Source organism: Chionomys nivalis, chromosome 7 (assembly GCF_950005125.1).
Source record: "Chionomys nivalis chromosome 7, mChiNiv1.1, whole genome shotgun sequence".
NCBI lineage: Eukaryota > Metazoa > Chordata > Mammalia > Rodentia > Cricetidae > Chionomys > Chionomys nivalis.
In genome coordinates, this window is record NC_080092.1 from 56,165,407 (window position 1) to 56,191,601 (window position 26,195).

At 42.9% G+C, this 26,195-nt stretch overlaps 2 protein-coding genes across 5 annotated transcripts in view; one reads left to right on the forward strand and one right to left on the reverse strand.

Annotated features, from left to right (window-relative positions):
• The window catches only part of Rpa1 (replication protein A1), a 52,511-nt gene extending 50,879 nt beyond the window's left edge, over window positions 1-1,632 (reverse strand). Inside the window, exon 1 of the mRNA XM_057776843.1 lies at window positions 1,533-1,632. Coding sequence (XP_057632826.1) covers window positions 1,533-1,565 — 33 coding nt within the window. The 5' untranslated portion in view covers window positions 1,566-1,632. The remainder of the gene's footprint in view (window positions 1-1,532) is intronic.
• Window positions 1,633-1,749: 117 nt separating this feature from the next.
• Window positions 1,750-26,195, forward strand: part of Smyd4 (SET and MYND domain containing 4) — a 54,605-nt gene continuing 30,159 nt past the window's right edge. For all 4 annotated transcript variants that reach the window (XM_057776387.1, XM_057776388.1, XM_057776389.1 and 1 more), the window contains exons 1-2: window positions 1,750-2,041; window positions 2,907-3,052. In XM_057776387.1, the coding sequence (XP_057632370.1) occupies window positions 2,919-3,052 (134 nt within the window). In that variant the 5' untranslated portion in view covers window positions 1,750-2,041; window positions 2,907-2,918. The remainder of the gene's footprint in view (window positions 2,042-2,906; window positions 3,053-26,195) is intronic.

A 26,195-nucleotide genomic window follows, 5' to 3' on the forward strand; every position in this document is an offset into this window, starting at 1 on the left:
AGGCACCTGAAGGAAGGGAAATGGAAGGTGGCTGCAGGCCTCACAGTCTCTACAGCCTAGTGTAGGAAACACAAAGCAACTAATATTAGTCAAATAAACGTGCCTTGACATCTGTGATGACTGATTCAGCAGGCACAACACACAAACCCAGAAACTGCCCTCCCACTAGCCCTGTGCAATGGGTACTCAACATTACCCTCATTTTTCAGACTAGGGAAAGCATTCAGAATGGCGCCCAAAGTCATACTATAATAACAGAACAAAAAAATTTACAAGTTTCAAAATAAATGAATTCAGTCCAGTTACTTTGCCAACCAACTCAGGAACAACTGAGTTGAACTGGAACATTCTGTTAGCAAAATAAATAGCAATGGCTTCTAGGGCAAGAACTTATTTTAAAAAAGAAAGAAAGACAGACAAGGTCTGGCAAGGGGACAGTAAGCAGACTGTGGGGAAAGAGTGTGTTGACTGGAAGTGACCAGACGGCAAATGGTTGTTCCAGTGTGGATGGAAAGCAGATGACTCATAGATCTGTGTGGAGTTAAAATAATACGTCAATTGGTGATGGACCAAACATAAAGTGGGAAGAAGGATTCCTAACTAGTTTAAATTAAAGGATAATGGTGTAATTCATTGGGACAGAGACATCCAGAAATTCACACCAAGGGCCAGCAAGATGGCTCTGTGGGTGCCTGCTGTGCATGCCTGGATACCTGAGTTCAATCCCCAGAACCCAGAGAAGTGGCGCAAGAGATCCAACAACTTCACGAAGTTGTCCTCTGGCTTCCAAAGCTGTCCCCACGTCAAGGTGTCTATACCTATCTACACAGACACACACAAGTAATTCTTTCTAAACTCAGACTTAAGGGACTTTGAGGGTAGCAGGCAGAGACAGTTCTTCAGAGGGGAGGTAGCTCAGCAAGAATTAATGCGCAATGGACATGCAGATGAGGGCCTTGAGTCAAGAAAAATCTTCAGAGGGGCTTGCAAATAAGACAAGGAAAGAGCAGACAATACAGAATCTTAGCAAGAGAGTAGTGTTTGCAGAAACAAGTTTTGGCCAACACGCCCAAACAATAAGATCAGCTGAAAACTGAAAAAACGTCTTCCGGACTTGGTTACATGATGACTTCGATCAACGTTTTCTCTCGTGAACAGAGAAAAGTCTAATAGGAGTAAAGCGTTAAGAAGAGGTAAAAAAAGAAAAAGAAAAAAAAAAATCAAACCGCCGAAAACAACTTCTAGAAAAGTTTGGAGGCATGGGAAAAGGGAGGAAAGACAGGCCGCAGAAGGTCAATAGGTATATGTTTATTTGTCTTATTTTCTTAGGTAGAAGGAACGTGAGCTTGTATGCGGGGACCGGGATGCCCCGTGGGGGTGGGGGTGAGAACCACTGAGACCCCGGGAGGCTTCCCCCGTGGCCACGCAATCTCCTCCCCGATGCTCTCCGGTTCAACAGCGGCTCCCTCCCCCTGTCTGCTTTGCACCGCTCCAGGCTCGTTCTAACCAGAGCTATCGGCCCCGCTTCTTACCGCAATGGCCCCCTCGCTCAGATGTCCCACCATGGCTGCACCGCTAACTCCCGCGCTCGCGCTCCGGCACCGACCGAGCCTCACTGCCGAGGGTCCCGCGGGCTGCTCACCGATTGGCCAGAGCAGCTCCCGCCCCCGACGTACGCGTGGTGCGAGAGGCGGACCTAGGCGCCGGCAGCCACCGCATTGGCTACCGCACGGCGAGCGGAGCACGTGACCCATCCGAGGCCGGGTTCGAGGCCTAGTGGCGGGATGGCGGGGACTGAGGGCGGGGCTCTGCCCTACGGTACGGCGGTGTCTGCGTGGTGCCGCTGAGTTGGAACCTTGCCAGCTGTCGGAAGTTTGCCCGCCCGCTTGGCGAATGGACAGAATGGCAGCCCAGGTCGGAGGTGTACCCTGGTAACTCTGCTGCTAAATATAGTCAAAGCAGTAATCTGAGTCCTTCATGCACGCAGTGCGTGCCCGGCGCCCGCGCCAGGCCCAGAGCTTGACACTGTGGGATAAACAAGGTAAATCAGGCTCAGTCCCTGCCCTCAGGAGAGCGTCGTCCGATCTGGGAGTTGTTTGTGCCCAGTCTCACGGGAGACGCGATTTGGGCCACACGTGTGGTGAGGCCCCAGAGTAGGGGGAGGAGGGAGAATCGATCAGGCTTTCGAGAGGAGATGTAAACTGAGTCAAATATGTGTGGGAATTTGTCAGGTGGATTCCGAGCGAGGGTAGTGGTGTTCTTAAAAGCACGAAAGACCAAAGTACTGGAGAGCCTGGTGTGTTGTCTGTAATCCCAGCCTTTGGGGCGTGGAGGCAGCAAAAGTTCAAGGTCATCCTTAACAACTTCGTAATTTCGAGGTCAGACTAGACTACCTGAGACCCTCAAAAATTAAAAAAATTGGGGTCCTGGCGTGGTGGCGCTCAGGAAGTAGAAGCAGACAGATTTCTGCAAGTTCGAAGCCAGTCAGGGCTACAATACTCCTCAAAAAGCAAGAAAAACAACAACAAATACCTGAGCCTATGAACTGAAGGAAAGATCTGGAAATTGAAACAGAAAACTGAAGCACCTTAGAAATTAAAATTTTAACTTCATAGTTGCTGGGGGTGAAGACCTTGGACATCTAGGATAAACAGGGGTCTAGAAGGACTGGAATATGAATCAAATGCCATGTTTATATAACCACTATCTACTATAGTTTCTCGAACAGTCTTCCAAAGACCATTTCTGAGTGACAGGATGTCCAGTGACTTGGTACCACCGATTATATCTCCTTCCACATATCAACAGCTATAGAAAAAGACCTGAAGAATTTATTTTGTTGCTTCTTGATTTTTCTAGAATTGTGCATTTGTAGAAAGCTGAATCCTTGTTCTCTAACTTTGCAGCGTGAAGGTAGCATGGATCTGCCTGTGGACAAATGGATATCCTACCTGCTTGACAAGTGGGCTTTACTCCCGAAGTCTGTGCAGGGCACAATTTCTACAGCAGAGACACTGAACGACATCTTTCTTCGTTCCTCTTCCCTTCTGCAGTAAGCAAATGGAAACTTGAGGGAAATTTTAATCTGGAAAACATTCTTGTCATTTGATCTGAAGTTTTATCTTCTGATGAAAAGAGTAATTTTATGTTTTTATACTATGGGGCGTTGAGCAGTTCTTGTCTGTTTTCACATTTCCCAGTCTGTGATTATAGAATGTATAGAAATAATTATTTTCCTTTTTTGGTATGTGTTATATTTCAGTAATTTAGTTTCTTGCTGTCGTCCTAAGGCCATGAACCCTCCTGTCACTCAAAGGCTATGTGCTGCAGATTGTGTAGCTGCCCAGAGAAATTCGTTAAATGCTATAGTTGGGAAAGAACCCTAGAAATCATATAGTCTAGCCCCAGTGATTTTCAAATTCTGTGGACTACATTCATCGATAAGCTAGACATGATATGTCACAATCTAGTAAGCATGCATATGTAGAAAGCTTCGGCTATTCAATGAATATTATTTTTAATTTTTTATTTTCTGAAATTAAAATACAATTACATCATTTCCTCCTTCCAACTTTCCCATGTAACCCTCCCCATCTTGCTCTTGTTCTCTCTCAAATTTATGGCCTCTTTTTTTTTTTTTTTTTTGCTTTTTCGAGACAGGGTTTCTCTGTGGTTTTGGAGCCTGTCCTGGAACTAGCTTTTGTAGACCAGGCTGGTCTCGAACTCACAGAGATCCGCCTGCCTCTGCCTCCCAAGTGCTGGGATTAAAGGTGTGCGCCACCACCGCCCGGCCTCTTTTTTTTTTTTTAAGTTGCGGTGTGTGTGCCTGTGTGTGTGTGTGTCTGTGTGTTTCTAAATATATAAATACAGCCTGTCCATCCCATATAATGTTATTTGTATGTGTCTGATTTCAGGACTGATGATGTGGTATTGCATGGCCAATGGGGGCTGGCTTCCCTGGAGAAGACTATGTCTCCCACTCTCAACGTTCTTCAGTTGCGTGTAGTTCTTTGTCTAACGTTGAACCCCTGTGAGAAGTTTTTCCCCTTTCAGGTTAACCTTTATATTGGTGTCATCCTTATTCAGGTCTTCTTTAGGCAGCCATGTGGCTGAGTCTTTATAGGTGTAGCTTCCCTGGCATTTCTAGGAGACACAGTCTCACAGCAGACTCTGTGTGGCTCTCAGAGCATCTTTCCACCCTCCTCTTTCTCCACGTTCCCTGAACCTTTGCTGCTAGAGTTGGATTGTAAAGGTATCCATTGGGGCTGAGCACCACCTGATCACTTGTTCAGTAAATATTATCGGTTGCCACGAGCACTCAATAACATTAGTCCTGCACTCTGGAGGCAGAAGCAGGTAGACTGGTCTATGTAGAGAGTTCTAGGCCAGCAAGGGCAATATAGTGAGACTGTCTCAAAAAAAAAAGAGTGATTATTTCAGCAGCTCAAATAATAAAAATTGGAACAAAAAAGTCAAATGACAAAGATCACCAGGAAAGGATGTGAATGTGCACGCATTGAGCAGGTTCAAGCAATAGCAAGCAAGCTAATCTGGACCACAACAGAACGAGTTGAGAGTAGAGGGAAAATAGTAGGTAATGAGACAGTGGGCGCCTGAAAAACAGGAGGCACAAATCATGCCATAAGAAGTAATGACCTCAGACAATCACAGGAACTGACTTCCGCCAGCAACTCAGTGAGCCTGTGAGAAGCTCTTTCCCGTACCCTCCATAGAGTATTTTCAGCTTGTGAGAACCTGAGCAGAGAGGCAGCCAAGCCTGCTTAGGCTTCTGACCCACAGGACTGTGCGGGTAATAAATGGCTGTTATTTTGAGCTGCTCAGCTTGGGGAGTCTGTTGAATGCAATAGCAAACTAGTTGGCGAGGATTGAGGGGAGAGTGATGTGAGCTGACTGTTTTCAAGCAGAGACGAGCAAACAGCCTGCAGGATGAGGTTCCTCCAATTGGGTGTTCTTCTCTTAGGATGGTTTTACCTGATAAACATTCGCAGTTGGTTTTAGGATAAGGAGCATTGGTCTTGAACCCTAATTAAGCAAAATAACATGGGTTTTGTTTTTGGCTTTTTTTGGTGGTGGGGTTTTTTGTTTGTTTTGTTTTGTTTTGTTTTTCCAGACAGGGTTTCTCTGTAGCTTTGGAGCCTGTTCTGGAGCTAGCTCTTATAGACCAGGCTGGCCTCAAACTCAGAGATCCGCCTGCCTCGGCACACCCCTCCCTCCCCCAGTGCTGGAATTAAAGCCGTGCACCACCACCACCTGGCCGGTGGTAGTGGTTTTTTGTTTTGTTTTGGTTTTGGTTTTTTGAGACAGGATTTCTCTGTGAAACAGTCTGGCTGTCCTGGAACTCATTCTGTCGACCAGGTTGGCCTCAAACTCACAGAGATCCTCTTGCCTCTGCCTCCCAAGTGCTGGAATTAAAGGTGTACACCACTACCGCCCAGCTTACTCTACTGTTATAGTTTTACTTTTGTCAAAAGATTTTAGAAATCTGCTTGCTATGTGAGTAACTATAATAGACTAAAATTTTCTTCCTGGTTTGCAAAGACTAAATACTCTAGCCTTCTACATGAAAAGTTGGCTGAGCCCTGATTTTTCTTTTTAACAGTTTTCTATTTAATTTCTTTTACTTTTGTGTATGTGTGTATGGCATACACATGCATATGTGGAGGTCAGAGGACAGCTCTGGGGAGTTGGATATCTCCTTCTACCACTTGAGTTCTAGGATTGAACTCAGGTCATCAGACTTGGCAGGAAGTGCCTTTAGGTCTGAACAATCTCACTGGTCCTGAGCCCTGTTTTAAAGACTCACTCTGGGGGCTGGAGTGATGGCTCAGAGGTTAAGAGCATTGCCTGCTCTACCAAAAGTCCTGAGTTCAATTCCCAGCAACCACATGGTGGCTCACAACCATCTGTAATGGGGTCTGGTGCCCTCTTCTGGCCAGCAGGCATACACAGACAGAATATTGTATGCATAATAAATAAATATTTAAAAAAAAAAAAAGACTCACTCTGTATGCTGTGTTAAGGACAGGCAGCAGCAGGAAGAAGCATTGGATTCAGAGGTGAGTTTAATAGCAGTTCTTGAGATGAGATGTGTTGTGAAGTAAAAGTGACCCCAGGAAGAAGATAGAAGGATGACATTGCCGTATCTGGGGCCCACAGATGGGGAAAGATAATCCACACTTTGTATTTGAGTTGCATGTGTCCAGTGGATACCCAGTGGCAATGTCCAAGCATGCTTGGGATTTAAGAGAGAGGCCCGGGATGGAGATAGAAACCTGGGAAAGCTTTGTGGCTTTCAGACAAGCAAGAATGTGTGGATGCTCACTGTATGTGCTGTGACAATTCGCCTTCTGTTTGCCTCATTTTGAAATGCTAATCAGAACCCACTAAATTCATTTCATGACCCACTGAATCATGACCTGCAGTTGGAAAAAAAAACTGAAAAATGTCTAAAGCAGTCTACAGGATCTGTGGATTCCCTTTACAGAATTTCAAAATTGGTAAGGAACTGATGAAAGTCTGGATAATAAGCAGAATTTGCCTAGATAAATTCGTCTGATTTACTAACAGAATAATGTAATAAACAAGTCATTTGAGTATTTGATGCATTGGCAGGAATATGAATTAAAGAGGGGTTTGTCTGGTTGTTTAGTGCAGGAGTTCCTCAAGACTGGCCTGGGCTTCCTTCCCATCCCACTTTGTATTCTCAACTGAGGTAGTTCATTCAGACCAGCGACATCCATTTTCTCTGAAATGTCCTTAAAATATAGTTTAATCCCTGACCTCTTTTCTGAAATTCAAATCTCTAAATCTAGCTAACTTCTTGAAAATCTCAAAGATACTTAAAAATTCAGCATATCCAGAAACAAACACATGATTTTGCCATTAAAATGAGATTCCCTTCCAGTGGTCCCTATTCTTGTAAATTACAACAGCCTTAGGTTCAGATCCTAACCTAAAATTTTTTTTTTTTTTTTTTGGTTTTTCGAGACAGGGTTTCTCTGTGACTTTGGAGCCTGTCCTGGAACTAGCTCTTGTAGACCAGGCTGGTCTCGAACTCACAGAGATCCGCCTGCCTCTGCCTCCCGAGTGCTGGGATTAAAGGCGTGCGCCACCATCGCCTGGCCTAACCTAAAATTTTTAGTGCCTGTTCTAGTTTCATTTCTGTTGCTGTGATAAAATGTCCTGGCATAAAACAACTTAGAAAAGGAAAAGGTTTATTTGCCTTGCAATTCTAGGATATGGTCCATGATTTCCAGGAAGTCAAGGCAGGGACTAAAAGCATCTCATCCACAGTCAAGAACAGAAAAAGAATGACCACCTGGATCCTGGCTTGTTGTTAGCAAGCTTTCTCTTTTTTGTTTGTTTGTTTGCTTTGGTTTGTTTTTTTGAGACAGGGTTTCACTGTAGCTTTGGAGCCTGTCCTAGAACTTGCTCTGTAGACCAGGATGGCTTTGAATTCACAGAGATCCACCTGCCTCTGCCTCCAGAGTGCTAGGATTAAAAGTGTGCACCACCACAGCCTGGCACTTTCTCCCCTCTTATGCTTGAGACCTCCTGCTCGGGGAATGGTACTGCTCACAGTGGGCTGAGTCGTCCCACATCAATTAACAATCAGGATAATCCCTTATCAACATGCCCTTAGCCCACCCCAGTGTAGACTATCCCTTCATTGAGACTCTTCCCAGATGATTCTCAGTTACATCGAGTTGACACTTAAAGCTAATCATCGCAGAGCTATTCTGTATTGAAAAACCAAATTTGTGAGCTAGACTGGTAGGGCATGCCTATAATGCCAACATAAAGGAGGATTGTAAGTTCAAGGTCATTAACAAAGCCAAGTTTGAGACCATCATAGACTACATGAGACCTTCCATTCATAAATAAGAAAGAAATAACAAACTAACTCATGGTATCCTCCCCCCAACCTACGTCAGATCATCTTGTAGTGTCTCTCTCTCTCTCTCTTTTTTTTTTTTTTTTTTTTTTTTTTTGGTTTTTCGAGACAGGGTTTCTCTGTGGCTTTGGAGCCTGTCCTGGAACCAGCTCTGTAGACCAGGCTGGTCTCGAACTCACAGAGATCCGCCTGCCTCTGCCTTTCCGAGTGCTGGGATTAAAGGCGTGCACCACCATCGCTCGGCTCTTGTAGTGTCTCTTACTGAACTGTACCAACATCTGTCCAGTTACAACCCAGAAACTGACTGATCTCTTTCTTTCCCCATTACACTCCACGTTAAATCTACTCTCAAACTTTGGTCTTGCAGTATATATTGACAAATTTCTTCACATTTCACAAATAGAACTTCCACTTCCAGGTGGGATATGATAGGTCATTGCAGACAATACTCCCAAGGCCACTAACAAAGTTCTACTGTAGCAAACACATTTTACGGAATCAGATAGCAGCAAGGTCTAGATGTACTAAAATTTCTGAAGGGAAAGACTGCTTCTTAGTGATCACTAGCTACTTTCTTTCCTGGGGATAAATTGTAGACCAAAGAGTGAGGATGAGCCCAGCAGAGTGACCACCCTGGAAGAAACGGAGGTTCGCAAAACTCTTGGCAGTTATTTAGGTCTGGTCCAGTGGATTGACAGTTGGGCAAATTCATAACCTGAATACAAAATCGGTTTTCCCCAGTTCTCAGGAACGGAAAGTGAACTAAAAAGGTGGAATAAAATCTTCAGTCTTATAGTGGAGAAGCAAAATCCCACTGCCCAGAAAGGACACTTCAGCAAACACAAATGACCTCTGTCAAGACATTTGCCAGATGTTGAATGTCTGTGATGTGACAAACCACAGATTCAAGTTCAAAAGCCCCTAAGACCAAAACTTTGAGGCCTAGAGAAATGGAGGGTTCTTTCTAGGTTGCAGACTAAAGCTCAGGAGGACCATATCCAAGGACCAGTGAAAAACTAGCTGTACTGAATTTTGTGGGGTTGCTTTGTTTTTTTTTTTTTTTTTTTTTTTTTTTTTTTTTTTTTTTTTTTTTTTTTTTTTTTTTAGTTTTTCGAGACAGGGTTTCTCTGTAGCTTTGGAGCCTGTCCTGGCACTAGCTCTTGTAGACCAGGCTGGCCTCGAACTCACAGAGATCCGCCTGCCTCTGCCTCCCGAGTGCTGGGATGGGTTGCTTTGTTTTTAAAGACAGAATCTGTCATGTAGTGTAGGATGACGTCAGGTTTGTTCCTCCTGCCTCAGCCTGACTAGTGCTAGCAGAAGGAAACGTGCTGCTTAAACATGAAGACTTTGAGTTCAAAGCCTGGCACCCACATATATTAGAGTTCTCTAAAGTGATAGAGCTGATTGAATGAATGTATGGTTTTTGCTTTGTTTGAGGTTTTGGGGTTTTTTGTTTTGTGTAGCAACACCCTTTGGGTGTTCTGGAATTCAGTCTGTAGACCAGGCTGGCCCTGAACTCAGAAATCCACCTGCCTCTGCCCCCCCAGTGCTGGGATTAAAGGTGTGCGCCACGATACCTGACTGATTATTATGGGTTTTATTAGATTGACTTACAAATATGGTGTGGGTGTTCCAACAGTGGCTTTTCTGACACTGGAGAGATTGAGACTCTAGTAATTGCTCAGTACTAAATTCTCAGTAGGCTGCGTGTCTCAGCTGACCCAGCTGAAAGACGTTTAGTATTCCTGGAGAGCTTCTGGACTTCCATCTAGGTTGGAAATTGAACAAAGTTGCTTGTTGTATCAGCAAAGGAATACCTCAGCAACAGTACAGATGAACAGTGAAGGCAAACAGGCAAATGGCAAAGTTTCCTTCTCCATGTCTTTTTTATCTGGACTGTCACTAGAAGGTACTATCCACATTTAGTGTGGGTCTTCTCTCTTTAAATGGTCTGATCAAAAACTCACTCACAGGGGGTCGGAGAGATGACTCAGAGGTTAAGAGCACTCGCTCTTGCAGAGAATTTGAGTCAATTCCCAGAACTCACATGATAGTTCACAACTATCAGTTTCTCCAGTTCCATGGGATCCATTACTGTCTTCTGACCTCTGTGGGCACCAGGCATGGATGTAGTACACATACATACATGCAGGTGAAGCATTCATATGCATTAAATTAAATAAATAAGAAAATCCCTCTTAGAAATGCCAGCAGCTTGAATTTTAATTGATTGCACATCCAGTCAAGTTGACAACTAAGATGACCCAGACATGACCTCATGCATCTATAACCTCAGATGTTACTTAGATGTGGGATTGGAGACAAGGTGATCCCAGGGACTCAGTAGCCAGGCAGCCTAACTGAAAAGGTGAGCTCCAGATTCAGTGAGAGAGACTGTCTCAAAAATTAAGATGAAGAAACAACTGAGGGAGACATCCGTACATCATCTTCCAGACTCCATATGCACCTGCACACAGAGATGCACACATTCATGCATCACATACACACACAATAAAATTAAAAGTAAGACAAGTAGGATGTGGTGGCATAGACTTATAACCCAAACACTTGACAGACAGGAGCATCAAGAGTTGGAGATGGCTCAGCTGACAGGAACATGTACTGTCTTTCAGAGGACCCAGTTTCAATTCCCAGCACTCATGGCAGCTCACAGCCATCTGTAACTCCAGTTCCAGGGGATCTATACTGGCTAGTTTTTAGGTCAACCTGACATAAGCTAGGTTTATCTGAGCAGAAGGAACCTCAGTTGAGAAATATCTCCCTTCAGATTGGCCTGGAGGTAAGCCTTTGAGACCATTTCTTGACTGGTGATTGATGTGGAAGGGCCCAATCTGCTGTGGGTAGTGCCATTCCTGGGCAGGTGATCCTGGGGTATAAAAAAGCAGACTTATCCAGCACTTGGGAGGCAGAGGCAGGTGGATCTCTGAGTTTGAGACCAGCCTGGTCTACAAAAGCTAGTTCCAGGACAGGCTCCAAAGCCACAGAGAAACCCTGTCTCGAAAAACAAAACAAAACAAAAAAGCAGACTTAGTAAGCCAGTCAGCAGCTTTCCTCCATGACTTCTGCTTTAGTTCCTGCCTCCAGGTTCCTGCCTCGAGTTCCTGCCCTGAGTTCCCCCAGTGATGAAGTGTGTGACTTGAGAGTTGTAAGATGAACTAAACCCTTCCCCAAGTTGATTTTAGTCATGGTGTTTGATCACAGCAACATGAACCCTAACAAAAAAAGATCCAGTGCCCTCTTTTAGCCACTGAGGGCACCATGTAAGCATGTGGTGCACAAACATACATGCAGGCAAAAACACCCATACACGTAATAAATTTTTAAAAGGGGTCTGGAGAGAGAGCCCAGTGGTGATAAACACTGACTACTCTTGCAGGGCACCCAGGTTCAATTCCCAGCCCCACACAGCAGCTCACAAATGCTTGCAATTCAAGCTCTAGGGGATCTGATGTCCTCATCCAGCCTCCTGTGATACCAGGCACACGCATGGTGCACATGAAAATAATTAATTAAAGAGGAAAAAAATTATAAAGAGTTTGAGGCCAGCCTAGGCTATATAGTGAGATTTTTCCTCAAAGCAAAAAAAAAAAAAAAATTGGTTGAATGATGTTTTAGGAACTATTATATATTAATATTCAAAATAACATATAAATAAGAATCTGGGATAAACAACTTTATGGGCAGCTCTGAGAACAGTGTACCCTGGCACTCAAGCCTTTCAAATATTTATACACCCTGAGCACTTGGTAACATATTGCTAATTCCAGAATTGTCCTTAAAGGAGCATTTTTGTCAGTGTCTTTACTAACAAATACTATTTTGGGTTTTTATTGTTGTTGCTTGATTGGTTTTTTCATTTGTTTTTTATTTTTTATTTATTTATTTATTTTGGTTTTCGAGACAGGGTTTCTCTGTGGTTTTGGAGCCTGTCCTGGAACTAGCTCTTGTAGACCAGGCTGGTTTCGAACTCACAGAGATCCGCCTGCCTCTGCCTCCCAAGTGCTGGGATTAAAGGCGTGCACCACCACCACCCGGCTGTTTTTTATTTTTTTAAGGCAGGTTCATACTATGAAGCCCTGACTGGCATAGTACTTGCTATGTGATCTCAAACTGGTAATTGTTGTGCCTCAGAGTATAGGCATGAATAACTTTGTGTGTAACTAGAGGTTTCACTCTCTCTTCCTTCCTTCCTTCCTTCCTTCCTTCCTTCCTTCCTTCCTTCCTTCCTTCCTTCCTTCCTTAGATTTATTATGTAGTGTTCTTCCTGCATGTACTCCTGCAGGCCAGAAGAGGGCACCAGATCTCACTATGGATGGTTGTGAGCCACCATGTGGTTGCTGGGAATTGAACTTGGGACCTCTGGAAGAGCAGTCAGTGCTCTTAACCGCTGAGCCATCTCTCCAGCCCAAGATTTCTTTTCTTTATTCTTTTTTTTTAATATTTATTTATTTATTATGTATACAATATTCTGTCTGTGTGAATGTCTGCAGGCCAGAAGAGGGCACCAGACCTCAATCCAGATGGTTGTGAGCCACCATGTGGTTGCCGGGAATTGAACTCAGGACCTTTGGAAGAGCAGGCAATGCTCTTAACTGCTGAGCCATCTCTCCAGCCCCTCTTTTCTTTATTCTCTTTGTTTGTTTGGGGCTTATGTGTGGAACAGAGAGGTAAGATGTAGAAATTGGTTCTCTCCTTCCTCCACGTGAGTCCCAGGGATCAAACTAAGGTTGTCAGATCTTTTTGGCAAGCACTTTCACATGTTGAGCCATCTCGCCAGCCCCAGTTTGCTTGTTTGGGGGTCTAGGAATTGAACCTGGAGCCTCAGAAATGCCCCTTTTTTTGTGGATTTTTGGGGTTTTGTTTTGTTTTTGTTTTGAAACAGGTTCTCACTATATAGCTCTGGATATCCTGAACCTATGTAGTTTAGGCTGGCCTTGAACTTACAGAGATCCACCTGCCTCTGCCTCCCAAGTGCTTAATAAAGATGTATGCAGCCACACCTGGCTAGCATTAATCTTTTTAACAACTATGCCTTCCTTATCTATATCTTGACATGCATTCCCATTGTGATTTGTTCCTTGTGTTTTTATTCTCTATTAACTGGTGGTTTGATACTTCGTTCCTAGTGGGTAGTGTTCTTTTAATAAACTGTAGATGCTTTAAGATGTAGGGGTTGACTGATAGGTAGGTTGGTGGTGGTAGGCTGGTAAGGTCTAGGCAGCTGCTTCCTGATCCACCACACAGTGAACACCTGCCCTCTCCCACGCCCTCCTGCCTACATGCAAGCTGTCCCAGCGTGCCTTCCCTGCTGTCACAGATAGAAACCCCTGAACCCTTTCCTCTGCTGCTGCTTTTGCCGGGTATTTGGTCAGAGCAGCACAAAAGCTAGCTGTATGAACTAAGTTGATATCCAGAACCACTTTTATACCAAAACTGCCCTCCAACCTTAATGTACAGCCAACTAAATGCATCTAGTATCATTCAAGCAGTAACCTGGCTGCCTTAAAATTCCCTCCAGTAGATTAATCATCACCTTTAAACTCGGCCTTCCACAAAGTCTCAAGGCATGACAAAATGTAAATCAGTCCTTTGTCACAATGTCACAGGAATGCCTTTAATCCAATTCCCAAGAAAGTGCTTATTTCCATCTGAAACCCTCTGAGCACAGCCTTTCCTCTCTGCATTCCATCCGCATGCTCCTCTCACCTCTCAGCAGGAGAGGCCAGTAATTCAGTTCAGAACATTCTGTGCTTCCTGTAGCCTCTTACTCCAAACTTTTTTGAAATTTTATTTATATTTTATGTATATGAGTGTTCTTCATGTACCCCTGCAGGTCAGAAGAAGGTGTGAGATCGTATTACAGGTGGTTGTGAGCCACCATGTGGTTGCTGGAAATTGAACTCAGGACCTCTGGAAGAGCAGTCAATGCTCTTAAACTCTGAGCCATCTCTCCAACCCTACTCCACACTTTTCTACACACCTCCTCTAAACCAGTTTCAAAGCATCTCAAGTCCATCATTAGGTAAACACCACAGCAGCCCTAGAGTCCACACCGCTTTTCTATGTTGCTCAGTTTTTCATCGTTGTAGCAGAATACCTGATAAAACTCAAGGGAAGAAGGTTTGTTCTGGCTTACAGTTTCAATACAGAGGCATCTGGCTGCAAGGCTTTGAACCTGAAGGAAATCAGAGCGTCAAGTGAGTAGGAGGAGCTTGTGGCAGAAGAGGCTGCTCACTGCATGGCAGCCAAGAAGCAGAGAAAGCAAAGGACCAACAACAAGGTAGACCTTCAAGGTATGTCCCAGTGATGACCTTCTTCCAGGTAGACCTCACCTTGCTTCTGCCACCTCTCAGTAATGCCTTCCGATTATCAGTCTATCAATTAATTAATCTGTTGTAATAGGAGCAGCGGGGCTGCGTCCCCGGCACCCAGCCGCCCACATGGCTAGCTTATGCCCCGAAATAATTACACGGAAACTGTATTCTTTTAATCACTGCCTGGCCCATTAATTCCAGTCTCTTATTGGCTAGCTCTTACATATTGATCTAACCCATTTCTAATATTCTGTGTAGCACAACGAGTTGGCTTACCAGGGAAGATCTTAACCTGCGTCTGTCTGGAGTGGGAGAATCATGGCGACTCCTCACTCGGCTTCTTTCTCCCAGCATTCTGTCTGTTTACTCCACCCACCTAAGGGCTGGCCTATAAATGGGCCAAGGCAGTTTCTTTATTAAATGAAAGTAACTCCTCCATCATTAATCCATTGATTAGGTCAGAGCGTTCCTGATCCAATCACTTCCTAAGAGTCCCACCTCGTACTTTGCCTAGAGGACCGAGCCTCCAACTCAGGAATTTTGGGGGAACTTTTCACATTCTTCTTGTTCTTTTCAAAGATATATAGTCAAAGAGCTTTGCAATCCTTTGTGTATTTGCGTATGTCTGTACATAAATACATTATATATCTTTCTCCTTATTCTCCATTAGATTATATTGTGTGCATTTATCTGCAGGGGCTTTTTAACATCACACCTTAATCTTCTTAACAGCCATATGATATAACTAAAACAGTATAATTATGTCTCAATTTAGTTGTTCTTTTTTCCTACTGATGAGCAATTAAGTTTTTTGTTGTTTGGTTTTGTTTCACTATTACAAACAAAGCTGCAGTAAACAAACTTTATGTGTGTTTTTGAGCACATACTTAAGAAATTAGGATAGACTCTTAGACAGTAAATTGCTCCACCCATGGTTATGGGCATCTTAAATGAATAGCTACTGCCATTTTGTTCACCAGAAAGCCTTTACCAGCTTATCATAAACAACATGTGAGAGACAGTTCCCTCGTTCTCACCAACATTCTAAGCAACAGTCCTTGGGTTCAGTTTCCAGAACCACAAAATATGACAAGAACAAAGGCAAAAAAAAAAAAAATACTGGTAGTTAATTGACAGTTTTCTGATCACAAGAGAAATAGTATTCTTTTCCTGTTGTCAAGCTCACTTGCATTGCTTCTGTGAGTTACTTAATTGTGCTCTTTGTCCATTGTGCTAGTGGGTTATCTTACATCTATCTGTGAGCCTAGCTCCTTAAAGAATTTGCTATACTTTACTATGTATGTTACTAATTTTTCTGGACTTTTAAATCTCTCTTAAAACTTTATGATATCTTTCATTGTACAATCAGCCATCCGTATTGACAGTACCTTGGATGAAAAATATTAGGCAGGAAAAGGAATTCCAGCAAATCATCCTCCCACAGCCAGACTTGAATAGCTGAATCCATATACCTGACATGGCATATTGGCACATGTACCTGACGTGGTATGTAGGCACACCCAGTTAAGTTTCTTGCTTGTTCAGAGCCTACTCCAGCTCAATGTTCGAGCAATATTCTCCACATCTGGTACAGCATTTGTGCTGTAAGCAGCCTTAGGATGCATCTGTACTGATCATATATAGGTTCTTTTTCTTGTCATTAGTCACTGAACCATACAATACAACAACTGTGTATATGGCATTTATGTTACATTAGGTATTGCATTAGAATATCGGGGCCAATGGTAGAGGTTTTACCTAGCATGCATAAAAACTTTGACGTGGTCCCCAGCACCGCCATCCATGCATGTAGAAATGTTATAAAGAATAAGGATGTTTCATGCAAATACTACAGTATATTATGTAGGGACTTGAACACTGGCAGATTGTGTGTGTGCATGTGTGTGTGTATTATCATACAAGCATATCTGTTCTTTGGGTTGGGTTGTGGTTTTTTGAGTATTTATATTTAGATTTATTTTATGTATGTCTATGCACCACATGTGTGCCTGGTGCCCATAGACACCTAAAAAGGGCATTTGGTCCCCTGGGACTGGAGTTACAGATGGTTGTGAGGTACCCTGTGATATTAGGAACTGAACCCAGGTCCTCTGCAAGAGCAACAGGTGCTCTTAACTGTTGATCAGTCTCTCTAGTCCCTTAGGGTTTGTTTTGTTTTGTTTTTGAGTTTTGAGTTTTTCTATGTAAACATGTTCTGGAACCTGATATGTAGACCAGGCTGACCTTGAATGCATTGGATCCTTCTGCCTCTGCCTCTGCCTCTGCCTCTGCCTCTCCAGTGCTTAAACTATAGGTATATATCACCGCCACAGCTTTTGTGCTTGTTTTTTAAGATAGGATTTTGCTATGTAGCCCTTTCTGGACTGGTATTTGTCATGTAGCCCAAGCTAACCTCAACTCATGGCTGTTCTCCTCCCTCAGCCTCAAACACTAGGATTGCTAGTGTGCACCACATGCCTGGCTTGTCATTTTCCTTTACAGCTTCTGAATTATATGCTTTACTTATAATGATCTATTCTACATCAAGATTATAAAATTTTATTCTAACTTTTTTATAGTTTTATATTTTTAACTCTAATTCATCCAAAAATTTTCCAGCTCTATTGGCATATAATTGATAGATAAAAATTATATGTATCTACGGTGTTATCTTAATGCTCTACTGCTGTGATGAGACACCATGGCCAAGGCACCCTTATTAAGAAAACATTTAACTGGGGCTTGCTTACGATTTTAGAGGACTTCAGTTCCATTATCATCATGGCAGGGAGCATGTTGGCACAAAGGCAAGCATGGTGCTGGAGAAGTAGTTGAGAATTTTACATTCTGATCCACAGGCAGATGAGGAAGGAAGGGAGACAGAGAGAGACTGTGCCTGACATGGACTTTTAAAACTACAACGCCCACTCCCAGTCACATACCTCCTCCAACAAAGCCATACCTCCTAGTCCGTCTAAACAGTTCCACTCCCTTGTGGAAGCAATGGAGTCCCTTCTCATTCAAACCACCACAGGTGTACAGTGTGATGTCACAATACACATACACAGCTGAAATGAACGTTGTGTTTGGTTGGTTGTTTTTTTGTCAAATTGACACATACCTAGACATTTGGGAGAGGTAATCTGAATTGAGGAATTGTCTCCATCAGATTAGCTTGTGGACATGTCTGGGGAGCATTTTCTTGATTGCTGATTGTTGTGGGAGGGCCCATCTCACTGTGGGCAGCCCTGCGCCTAGGCAGGTAGTTTTGAGAAGTATAAGAAAGCTAGCTGTGTAGAAGCCTGGAAACAAGGCGAGAGGTAGCTTTCCTCCATGGTTCCTGCTCCAGTTCCTGCCTCCAGATTCCAGCTTGATGACTGCTATCCTGACTTTGCTCGATGATTTGTTGGGTTTTTTTTTTTGTTTTTGTTTTTGTTTTTCGAGATAGGGTTTCTCTGTGGTTTTGGAGCCTGTCCTGGAACTAGCTCTTGTAGACCAGGCTGGTCTCGAACTCACAGAGATCCGCCTGCTTCTGCCTCCCAAGTGCTGGGATTAAAGGCGTGCGCCACCACCGCCCAGCTCGATGATTTGTTGTTATCAGGATGTGTAAGCCTGGTTGCTTTTATCGGGGTCTTATCATAACAAACTAGAATGACATTTTAATTTTTTTTTTTGGATAAGACAGTTTTTCTACAGCATATATTGAATGGCCTGTCTTGTTTCCAGTACTTCAAAATGCCATACTTACTAAAAATTAAGTTCCCACATACTTTATAAATTTGTTTCTACATTCTCTGTGCCAACACCGAAGAGTTTTAATTGCTATGACTTCATTCATTTTATTACTTTTTTAAGTTTCAAGTTAACAGAAACCCAGTTCAAATTTGATATTTATAACTGTGAACCCAAAACTTTCAAAAGCAGATAAATTTTCAGATTGCCCTGTAGACAAAGGCTCAGAGCATGCCCTCAGACTTCATATTTCTTTAACATGTAGCAGACTTTGCATCTGGTAATGCTGTACTTAGCCCAGGGCACACCCCCTTAGCTTACTAACCCTAGAGAAGGAGACCTTTTTTTCTGGATAGTTTCATTGAAAAGTTCTGGGAAAACTTTATTTTCCAAGAGAGGGTTTCACTATGTGGCTCTGGCTGTCCTGGAACTCACTATATAGATCAGGCTGGTCTTGAACTCACAGAGATCCTCTAGCCACTACATCCTGAGTGCTAGGAGTAAAAGCATGCTCAGCTATGCCCAGCAGTGGGAATAGATTAGCCTAATTATGATTTCCGACATATTGCCCAAACCTGGTGTGATCTGGAGGTCAATCCTGTTTCCACTCAAGGAACCCCACTGAGATTTACTAGTAGGAGGGAAAGGGCACTCAAGAAGCAGGGAACCAGAGGTAGGTGGAGCTCTGTGAGTTTTAGGTCAGCCTGGTCTACAAAGAGAGTTCAAGGATAGCCAGAGCTACACAGAGAAACCCTGCCTCAAAAAACAAAATAATAGTAATAGTAATAACAACAACAACAACGACAACAAATCGGGGAACTCTCCAGCGCAAATGTGACTCCTAGTTGTAAGGCTAAGACACACACATCTACAGTCACCACCTTTCTTCAGAACCTTTGTTATATAGTGTACATTTCCCCATGTGAGCTTTAGAACTGGCTTGTCGCGTTTCATAAAAAATGTTGTTGGGCTCTTGATTGGAATCGTGTTAAATTTATAGGTTCATTTAGGGAGAGCTGACATTTTTACAATATTAAATGTTTTCATCCAAGGAAAAGGTTGTCTTGCCACTTACTTGGGGTTTTTTTATGTCCTTAAGTAAAGGTTTATAGTTTTCTTTATATAGGTCTTGCACATTTCCTGCTAGATTTATTTTTACTTGTAAGGTTTCCTTTGTTGTTATTGTGTATAAACATTTCCCCCCAATTATATTCTATAATTGATGGTTCGAGGTTATAAATAAAAGGTAGTATTTTTTTAATTGCTGTATAAATGACTGCTTTGGTGTACTACAACATTATCTCATTGTTATGCCAATCTACTTGGCATTTTTAGGTTAAATATTGGTATCTGTACATAGTAACCCTCTGACCCGGTATTTGTACTTCTTACTTACTCTTTACTTTTGATAGCATAGGTGCACATCTCCTGCTGTGGTGAATGCTAATTTACCTTAGGATAGTTACCATAGGCTTATAGCGTACAGCTTGCTTCAGTTCAGGGGAGTTGCCCTATTTCCTCAATGCTAAAGAGTTTTTTAAAGTCACAAACAAGCATTGGATTTTATTAAATTTATAAGATATGACCATTTTTCTTAATCTGTTTAAGATTTTATGACTATAGGTATAAATAATATTAGCCTACATATTTCTTCTGTTCTTTTTGTCAACTCTTAGATTCAGAGTTGTGGTGGTCTCAGAATGAATCAGGAGCTTCCTCTTTCTTTCTCTGTTCTTACATTGCTTATATAGTGTAACGACAATGTGTGTATCTGCCAGCTAGGCCTTACACACAAAAGGCATCTGCCACACCCTTCCAAAACAGTACCACCAGTTAGAGATCATGTTCAAACACATGAGCCTTGCCAAGCGGCGGTAGTGCTTGGCTTTAATCCCAGCACTCGGGAGGCAGAGGCAGGTGGATCTCTGTGAGTTCGAGGCCAGCCTGGTCTACAGAGCGAGTTCCAGGACAGGCACCAAAACTACACAAAGAAACCCTATCTACCAAAAAAAAAAAAAGAGCCTTTTCTTCTTCTTCTTCTTCTTCTTCTTCTTCTTCTTCTTCTTCTTCTTCTTCTTCTTCTTCTTCTTCTTCTTCTTCTTCTCTTCTTCTTCCTCCTCCTCCTCCTTTTTGACAGGGTCTCCCTATGGCTAGCCTGGAACTTGCTGTGTAGACTAGGCTGGCCTCCGTCTCCTGAGTGCAGGTATTAAGGTGTATGCTTCCACATCTCGCTGCACTTACTTTGAAATGGTTAGAGAAAGAAATAGATACAAATATAGATGACTTCCAGTTACTAAATTATTACTCCCAGTCTTACTTTGTATTTCATCTAAGGTCAAGGCAGGGATTTTTCTGCTTTGAAGTTGGCTCCATTAAGAGGCTTTTCTTTTCTTGGTCTCACTAGAGAGGAGGGAGAGAGAACAGAGGCTAGGAGGAGAGAGAAGCAGGGAGGGAGGTGGTTTGAATGAGAATGCCCCACAGGTTCATATAGTTAAATGCTAGGTCCTCAGTTAGTAGAACTGTTTCGGAAGGATTACATGGTGTGGCCTGGTTGGAAGAAGTATGTCACTAGGCGGTTGGGTATTGAGGCCTAATATATATATCTGCTGCCTACAGATCAGGATGTAGAGCTCTCAACTACTCTAGCACTGTGCCTGTGTGTTTCCCACTGTGATGATGGTGAACTGAACTGTAAGCAAGCCTTCAGTTCAATGTTTTCTTTTGTTAAGAGTTGCCTTGGTAACTGTGGCTCCTCACAGTAGTAGTTACCCTAACTAAAACAGAGAAGGAAAGAGTGTTGTGTGGCACTATTCCTGCATCACTCAAAGCCCACTCCAGCATGGAATGCTCATGAAAACTAGAAACCTAGAGTGCACTACACAGTCTACAGGGTATCTCTTGGAGCCGCCCAGGGGTCCAAGCTCTTCTAGGCTCAGCAGATATCACCGTGTCTTCCCAGTCCTATATTACAGCTTCTATATTCTTGGGGAAAGAAAGGACATCGTGAGTCGGCTCAGTTTCAGAGACTTCCTAAGCTGCTGAGTTGTTTTCTTCCTGAGCTTTCAAGCTTCCTACAGGACGAACTATTTCACCTCCCTACGGAGCATCCAGTGTTTAAGGAGCGTTCCCCAAGGTGGAAGCTTTTTTCCCTGAAGAAATTGCTCCATGACAGAGGTTAAGGCTGGAGGAAGGAATAGCTCTTTGTTTCTAGTTACAAACCATATGAAAAAGGATGAAGTTAGACCTTTATACCATATACAAAATTAAGGAAAACAATTTACAAACTTGAAGAACTAAAACTGTGAATCTCTTAAAAGAAAGTCTTCCTGTCTGAGTTTGACAATGATTACAGGATGTGTCAATAGCATGGCCAATGAAAGAAAAAATAAACTGGACTTCATCTAGATTAAACTGTTGAGAATCAAAAGACAGTACCAAGAGAATAAAACACAGCCCACAAAATGGAAGCAAATACTTGTTAATCATTTTTTTTAATGTACCTGGAGGGACAGCCGTGGGTGCTGGGAACTGAACTCTTATATTTTTTGGTTGTGAGCCTAGTCTTTAACGGCTGAGCCATCCCTCCAGGCCTTGTTAATCATTTTTATCAGAGTATTAATATCCAGAGTTAATGAAGAACTCCCAGAACTCAACAATTTTTTTAAATCCAGTTTGAAAAAACAGGCAAATAACTTGAAGCAACATTTCTCCAAAGATGATACACAAACATCCAATAAACATGTAAACTGATGCTCTACAACATTACTGCTCAAGGAAACGCAATTCAACACTGAGGGAAGATACCACGTCACAGTCATTAGACAACTGCTACTCAGAAACAAAACCAGAAATGCTGGTGAAGATGAGTAGAAATGGGACCCTTCTCATTGCCAGTGGGAATGTAAAATGATAAACCATTATGGAAAATTGCTTGGACGTTAGAGAATTATTGTATGATGCAGTAATCCCACTTTTGGGTTTATAGCCAATGTGAGGAAATATCTGCACACCACTGTTCATAGAGTCATTATCCACAGCAGTTAGAAGAGGAAACCACGTGGTCTCAGTGTTCTATTGCTGTCAAGAGACACCATAACCACAGGAACTCTTATAAAGGAAATCATTTAATTGGGGCTGGCTTACAGTTTCAGAGGTTTAGTTCATTGTTACCATGGCAGGGAGCATGGCGCCATGCAAACAGACATGATACTGAAGAAGCAGCTGAGAGTTCTACATCCACATTAGCAGGCAGCAGGAAGAGAGAGTGACACTAGACCTGACTTGGAACCTCAAAGCCCACCCCCAGTGACACACTTCCTCCAGCAAGGCCACACCTACTTCAAAAGGCCACACCTCCTAATCCCTCTCACGTAGTACCACTCCCTGATGATTAAGCATTCAAATAAATGAGCCTGTGAGGGCCGTTCTTATTCAAACCACCACACACATGAATGTCTTCCAACATAAGAATGGATAATGAAATATTACTCAACTGTTTCTGAAATAGTGAAATTCTGGGACATGCTGCAACATGTTGAACAAACACACACACACACACAACAAAACAAACAAACAAAAAAACAAATATGCTCCATCCAGGAAGGTTTGGTTCTAGAAACCTGAAAAAGGATAGACATATGTACAGAAGACTGGAACAGGCAAGCTGTGCTCTCTGATGGAAGGCATCTACTATGCCACAGCCTGGAAACTCAGCCTGTTTATTGTGTACAGTATAAGCATCAGGTTAGCTAGTGTTGATGGGCAGAGCAGTCTCAGGTTACAGTCATCCCAGAAAAGAAAGCCGTAGTTGCTAGTTTTAGGACACACTATCAGGATCAGAGGTCTGCATTGCCAGTTCCCATGGGTCTGAGGCACAGCCATGTCAATAGAACATGTTCTCATAGAACTTCATCCATTCCCCCATAATATCATATACTCTCTATATCATAGTATATCTATATATCATAATATTATATGTAATAGGGTCAGCAAGATGACTCTGTGGGTAAAGGCACTTGGGACTAAACCTAAAGCCCTGACCTCAACCCCCGAGACCACATAGTGGAAGAAAACCAACCCCCACAAGTTGTCCTCTGATCTCCACACATGCACTCTGGTACACATATACATACAGATAAGTATATAAATAAAAATTTAAAGAACCCCCACCAGAATGATGTAGACAGTGGAAAGGATTTACAAGGAACTGGGGAGAAGGCAGAATGGTGAGTTAATGGTATATTTCCATTTGGGATGTTGAGAAAGACAGTGGTGAAGCTAGTCATGGCGCTCACCCAGAATCCCAGCACTCTGGAAGCTGAGACAAGAGGAAAAACTTGCTGTGAGTCATAGGCTAGCCTGGACAGCAAAGGGAGAGACCCCTTCTGAAAGAAAGGGAGTAGGTAGGGACACTGAGCTGGCTAGTAGGGAAAAGCATTTGCCATGCAAGTGTGACAGCCTGAATTTGATCCCTAGAACACAAGGAAAGAACCAACTCCAGACAGTTGTCCTCAGACCTCCATATGCATGCTGTGGCGTACATGACATGCTTGTACACACACATGCACAAAGTAAATGTCTAAAATAGACAGCAGTGATAGCCAGCAGTAGTGGCACACACCTTTGAATCCCAGCACTCGGGAGGCAGAGGCAGGTGAAGCTCTTTGAGTTCAAGCCCTGCTTGGTCTACAGAGCGAGTTCCAGGACAGCCAGGGCAACACAGAGAAACCCTGTCTCGGAAATGAATAAATGAATGAATGAATGAATGAATGAATGAATAAATAAATAAATAATAGTTTTATCAACTTTATTATTTAAAAATGTGTGCCAGGTGGTGCTGGCATATGCCTACCCAGCACTCGGGAGGCAGAGGCAAGCAGATCTCTGTGAATTCAAAACCAGTCTGGTCTAAAGCCAGTGAGTTCCAGGACAGGCTCCAAAGCTACACAGAGAAACCCTGTCTTGAAAAACCAAAAAGAAAAAAAAAGAAAATCTATAGTTTTGTTTGTAATTCCTTCTCTGACTGAAGTTGCCTGAGAGAAATTTTACCTTTTCTTGTCTTTGCGGGGCAGGGGTTACTTGTTTGGTTTTTGTGTCTTTGGACACAGTCTCACTGTGTAGCTTTGGCTGGCCTTGAACTCTATATAGACCAGGCTGGCCTCAAACTCCCAGAAATCAACCTTCCTCTGCCTCCTGAGTACTGGCATTAAAGGCATACACCACCACACCCAGCATCTTGTCTTTTTTTTTTCTTACTTTTATTATTCATATTTTACTTTATAGTATTGTGTTACAAAAGTATAATATAGGTTATTCTATACTATTTCTCCTCATCTGACAATATAATATTTGGTGGTTTGTATGTTGTCTTAGTCAGGATTTCTAGTGCTATGAAGAGACACCATGACCATGGCAACTTTGTTTTTGTTTTGTTTGTTTTGTTTTTCGAGACAGGGTTTCTCTGTGGCTTTGGAGCCTGTCCTGGAACTAGCTCTGTAGGCCACGCTGGCCTCGAACTTGACCATGACATCTCTTATAAAGAAAAACATTTAATTGGGTGGCTCACAGTTACAGAGGATTAGTCCATTATCATCCTGGCAGGACATGACAGCGTGTAAGCAGACATGGTGCTGGAGTTCTATATCTCAGTCTGCAGGAAACAGGAAGTGAGCTGTCTTCCACATGGGTCATAGTTTAAGTTTGGGAGACCTCAAAGCCACCCCCACAGTGACACTCTTCCTCCAATAGGACCACACCTACTCCAGCAAAGCCACACCTCTTAATAGTGCCATTTTGGGGGCCATTTTCTTTCAAACCACCACATATGTGTGTTTTTTTACTAATACGTCAGGTCAAATTTCACTATATAAGACGCTTGTGGAGTGAAGAGAGGGTTCGGCAGTTCTTTGCTGCTCTTCTGGAGGATTTGAGTTCAGTTGCCAGCATCCACCTCAGTTGGATCACAACTGCCTGTAACTCCAGCTCCAGGAAAGCCAATACCCTCTTTCAGTTTCCATGGAACTTGCACACATGTGGCACACACACACATACACATAAAAATATTTTTAAGAAAATAAAACCTGAAAAAAAAAAGAAAGAAAAGAAAAGAAAACCTGGCGCTGGAGAGATGGCTCATGGTTAAAAGCACTGGCTGCTCTTCCAGAGGTCCTGAGTTCAATTCCCAGCACCCACATGGTGGCTCACAACCATTTGTAGTAAGATCTTGTGCCCTCTTCTGGCCTCTAGGCATACATTTAGACAGAATACTGTACACATAATAAATAAATAAATCTTTTTTAAAAAGAAAATAAAACCTTTTACCAACATTTGGGAGGCTGAGGAAGGAGGGTTGTGGGTTTGATGCTGGCCTGTGTAGTGCAAAGACTCTGTGTCAAGAGAAGAAAATACACTGAAGCTGGGAGTAATAGCATGTGCCTTTCAAACTATGGGAGCCCTCGGGTGAGCCCAGAGGAGGGGTCCTGAAGTGGGTGTGGAGGAGTCAGCACTTAGGCAGTCTAGAAGGGCACCATGCAGGAATTCTCTGGACTGTGTTTGCGAGTAAACCTAAAGTTATTTCAAACTAGAAGGTGCTATTTCATTTTTGAATTTATTTTTATTTTCTGTGTGTGAGTGGTTTACCTACATGTATGTATGTTCACTGTGTGCAAACCTAGTGCCTGTGGGAACCAGGAGAGAAATGTTGGATCCCTTGGAACTGGAGGCACAGATGGTGGTAAACTGGGAACGAAACCACTGAGCCCTCTCTTCAGTTCCCATTAATTATTTCTGTTTATTTGGAGACAGTATATCACCATGTGGCCCTGACTGTTATGGAATTTGCTATGTAGACCAAGCTGAGCTCAAGTTCACAGATACCCACCTGCTTCTGCCTCCCACATTCCAGGGTTGAAGGCATGCATCACCACACCCAGCAAGTATTTTTAAATTATTTAATTTTTGTGGTTATGTGTGTGCACAGGTATGTACATGCTATTGTGTTCATGTAGAAATCAGAAAACAATGTGTAGTTCTCTCCTACCGTCATTTGGGTCCCAGAATCGAACTCAGGTTGCCAAGTTTACCAACAAGTGCTTTTCTGAGTCAAGCCATCTAGTTGCCCAAACATACACGCTTTTAACATTGTGTGTGTGTGCGTGCACACACCTTCCTGTTTGAAAACTGTCTTCCTCAGGCTAGTCTTCTATTTACGGTAA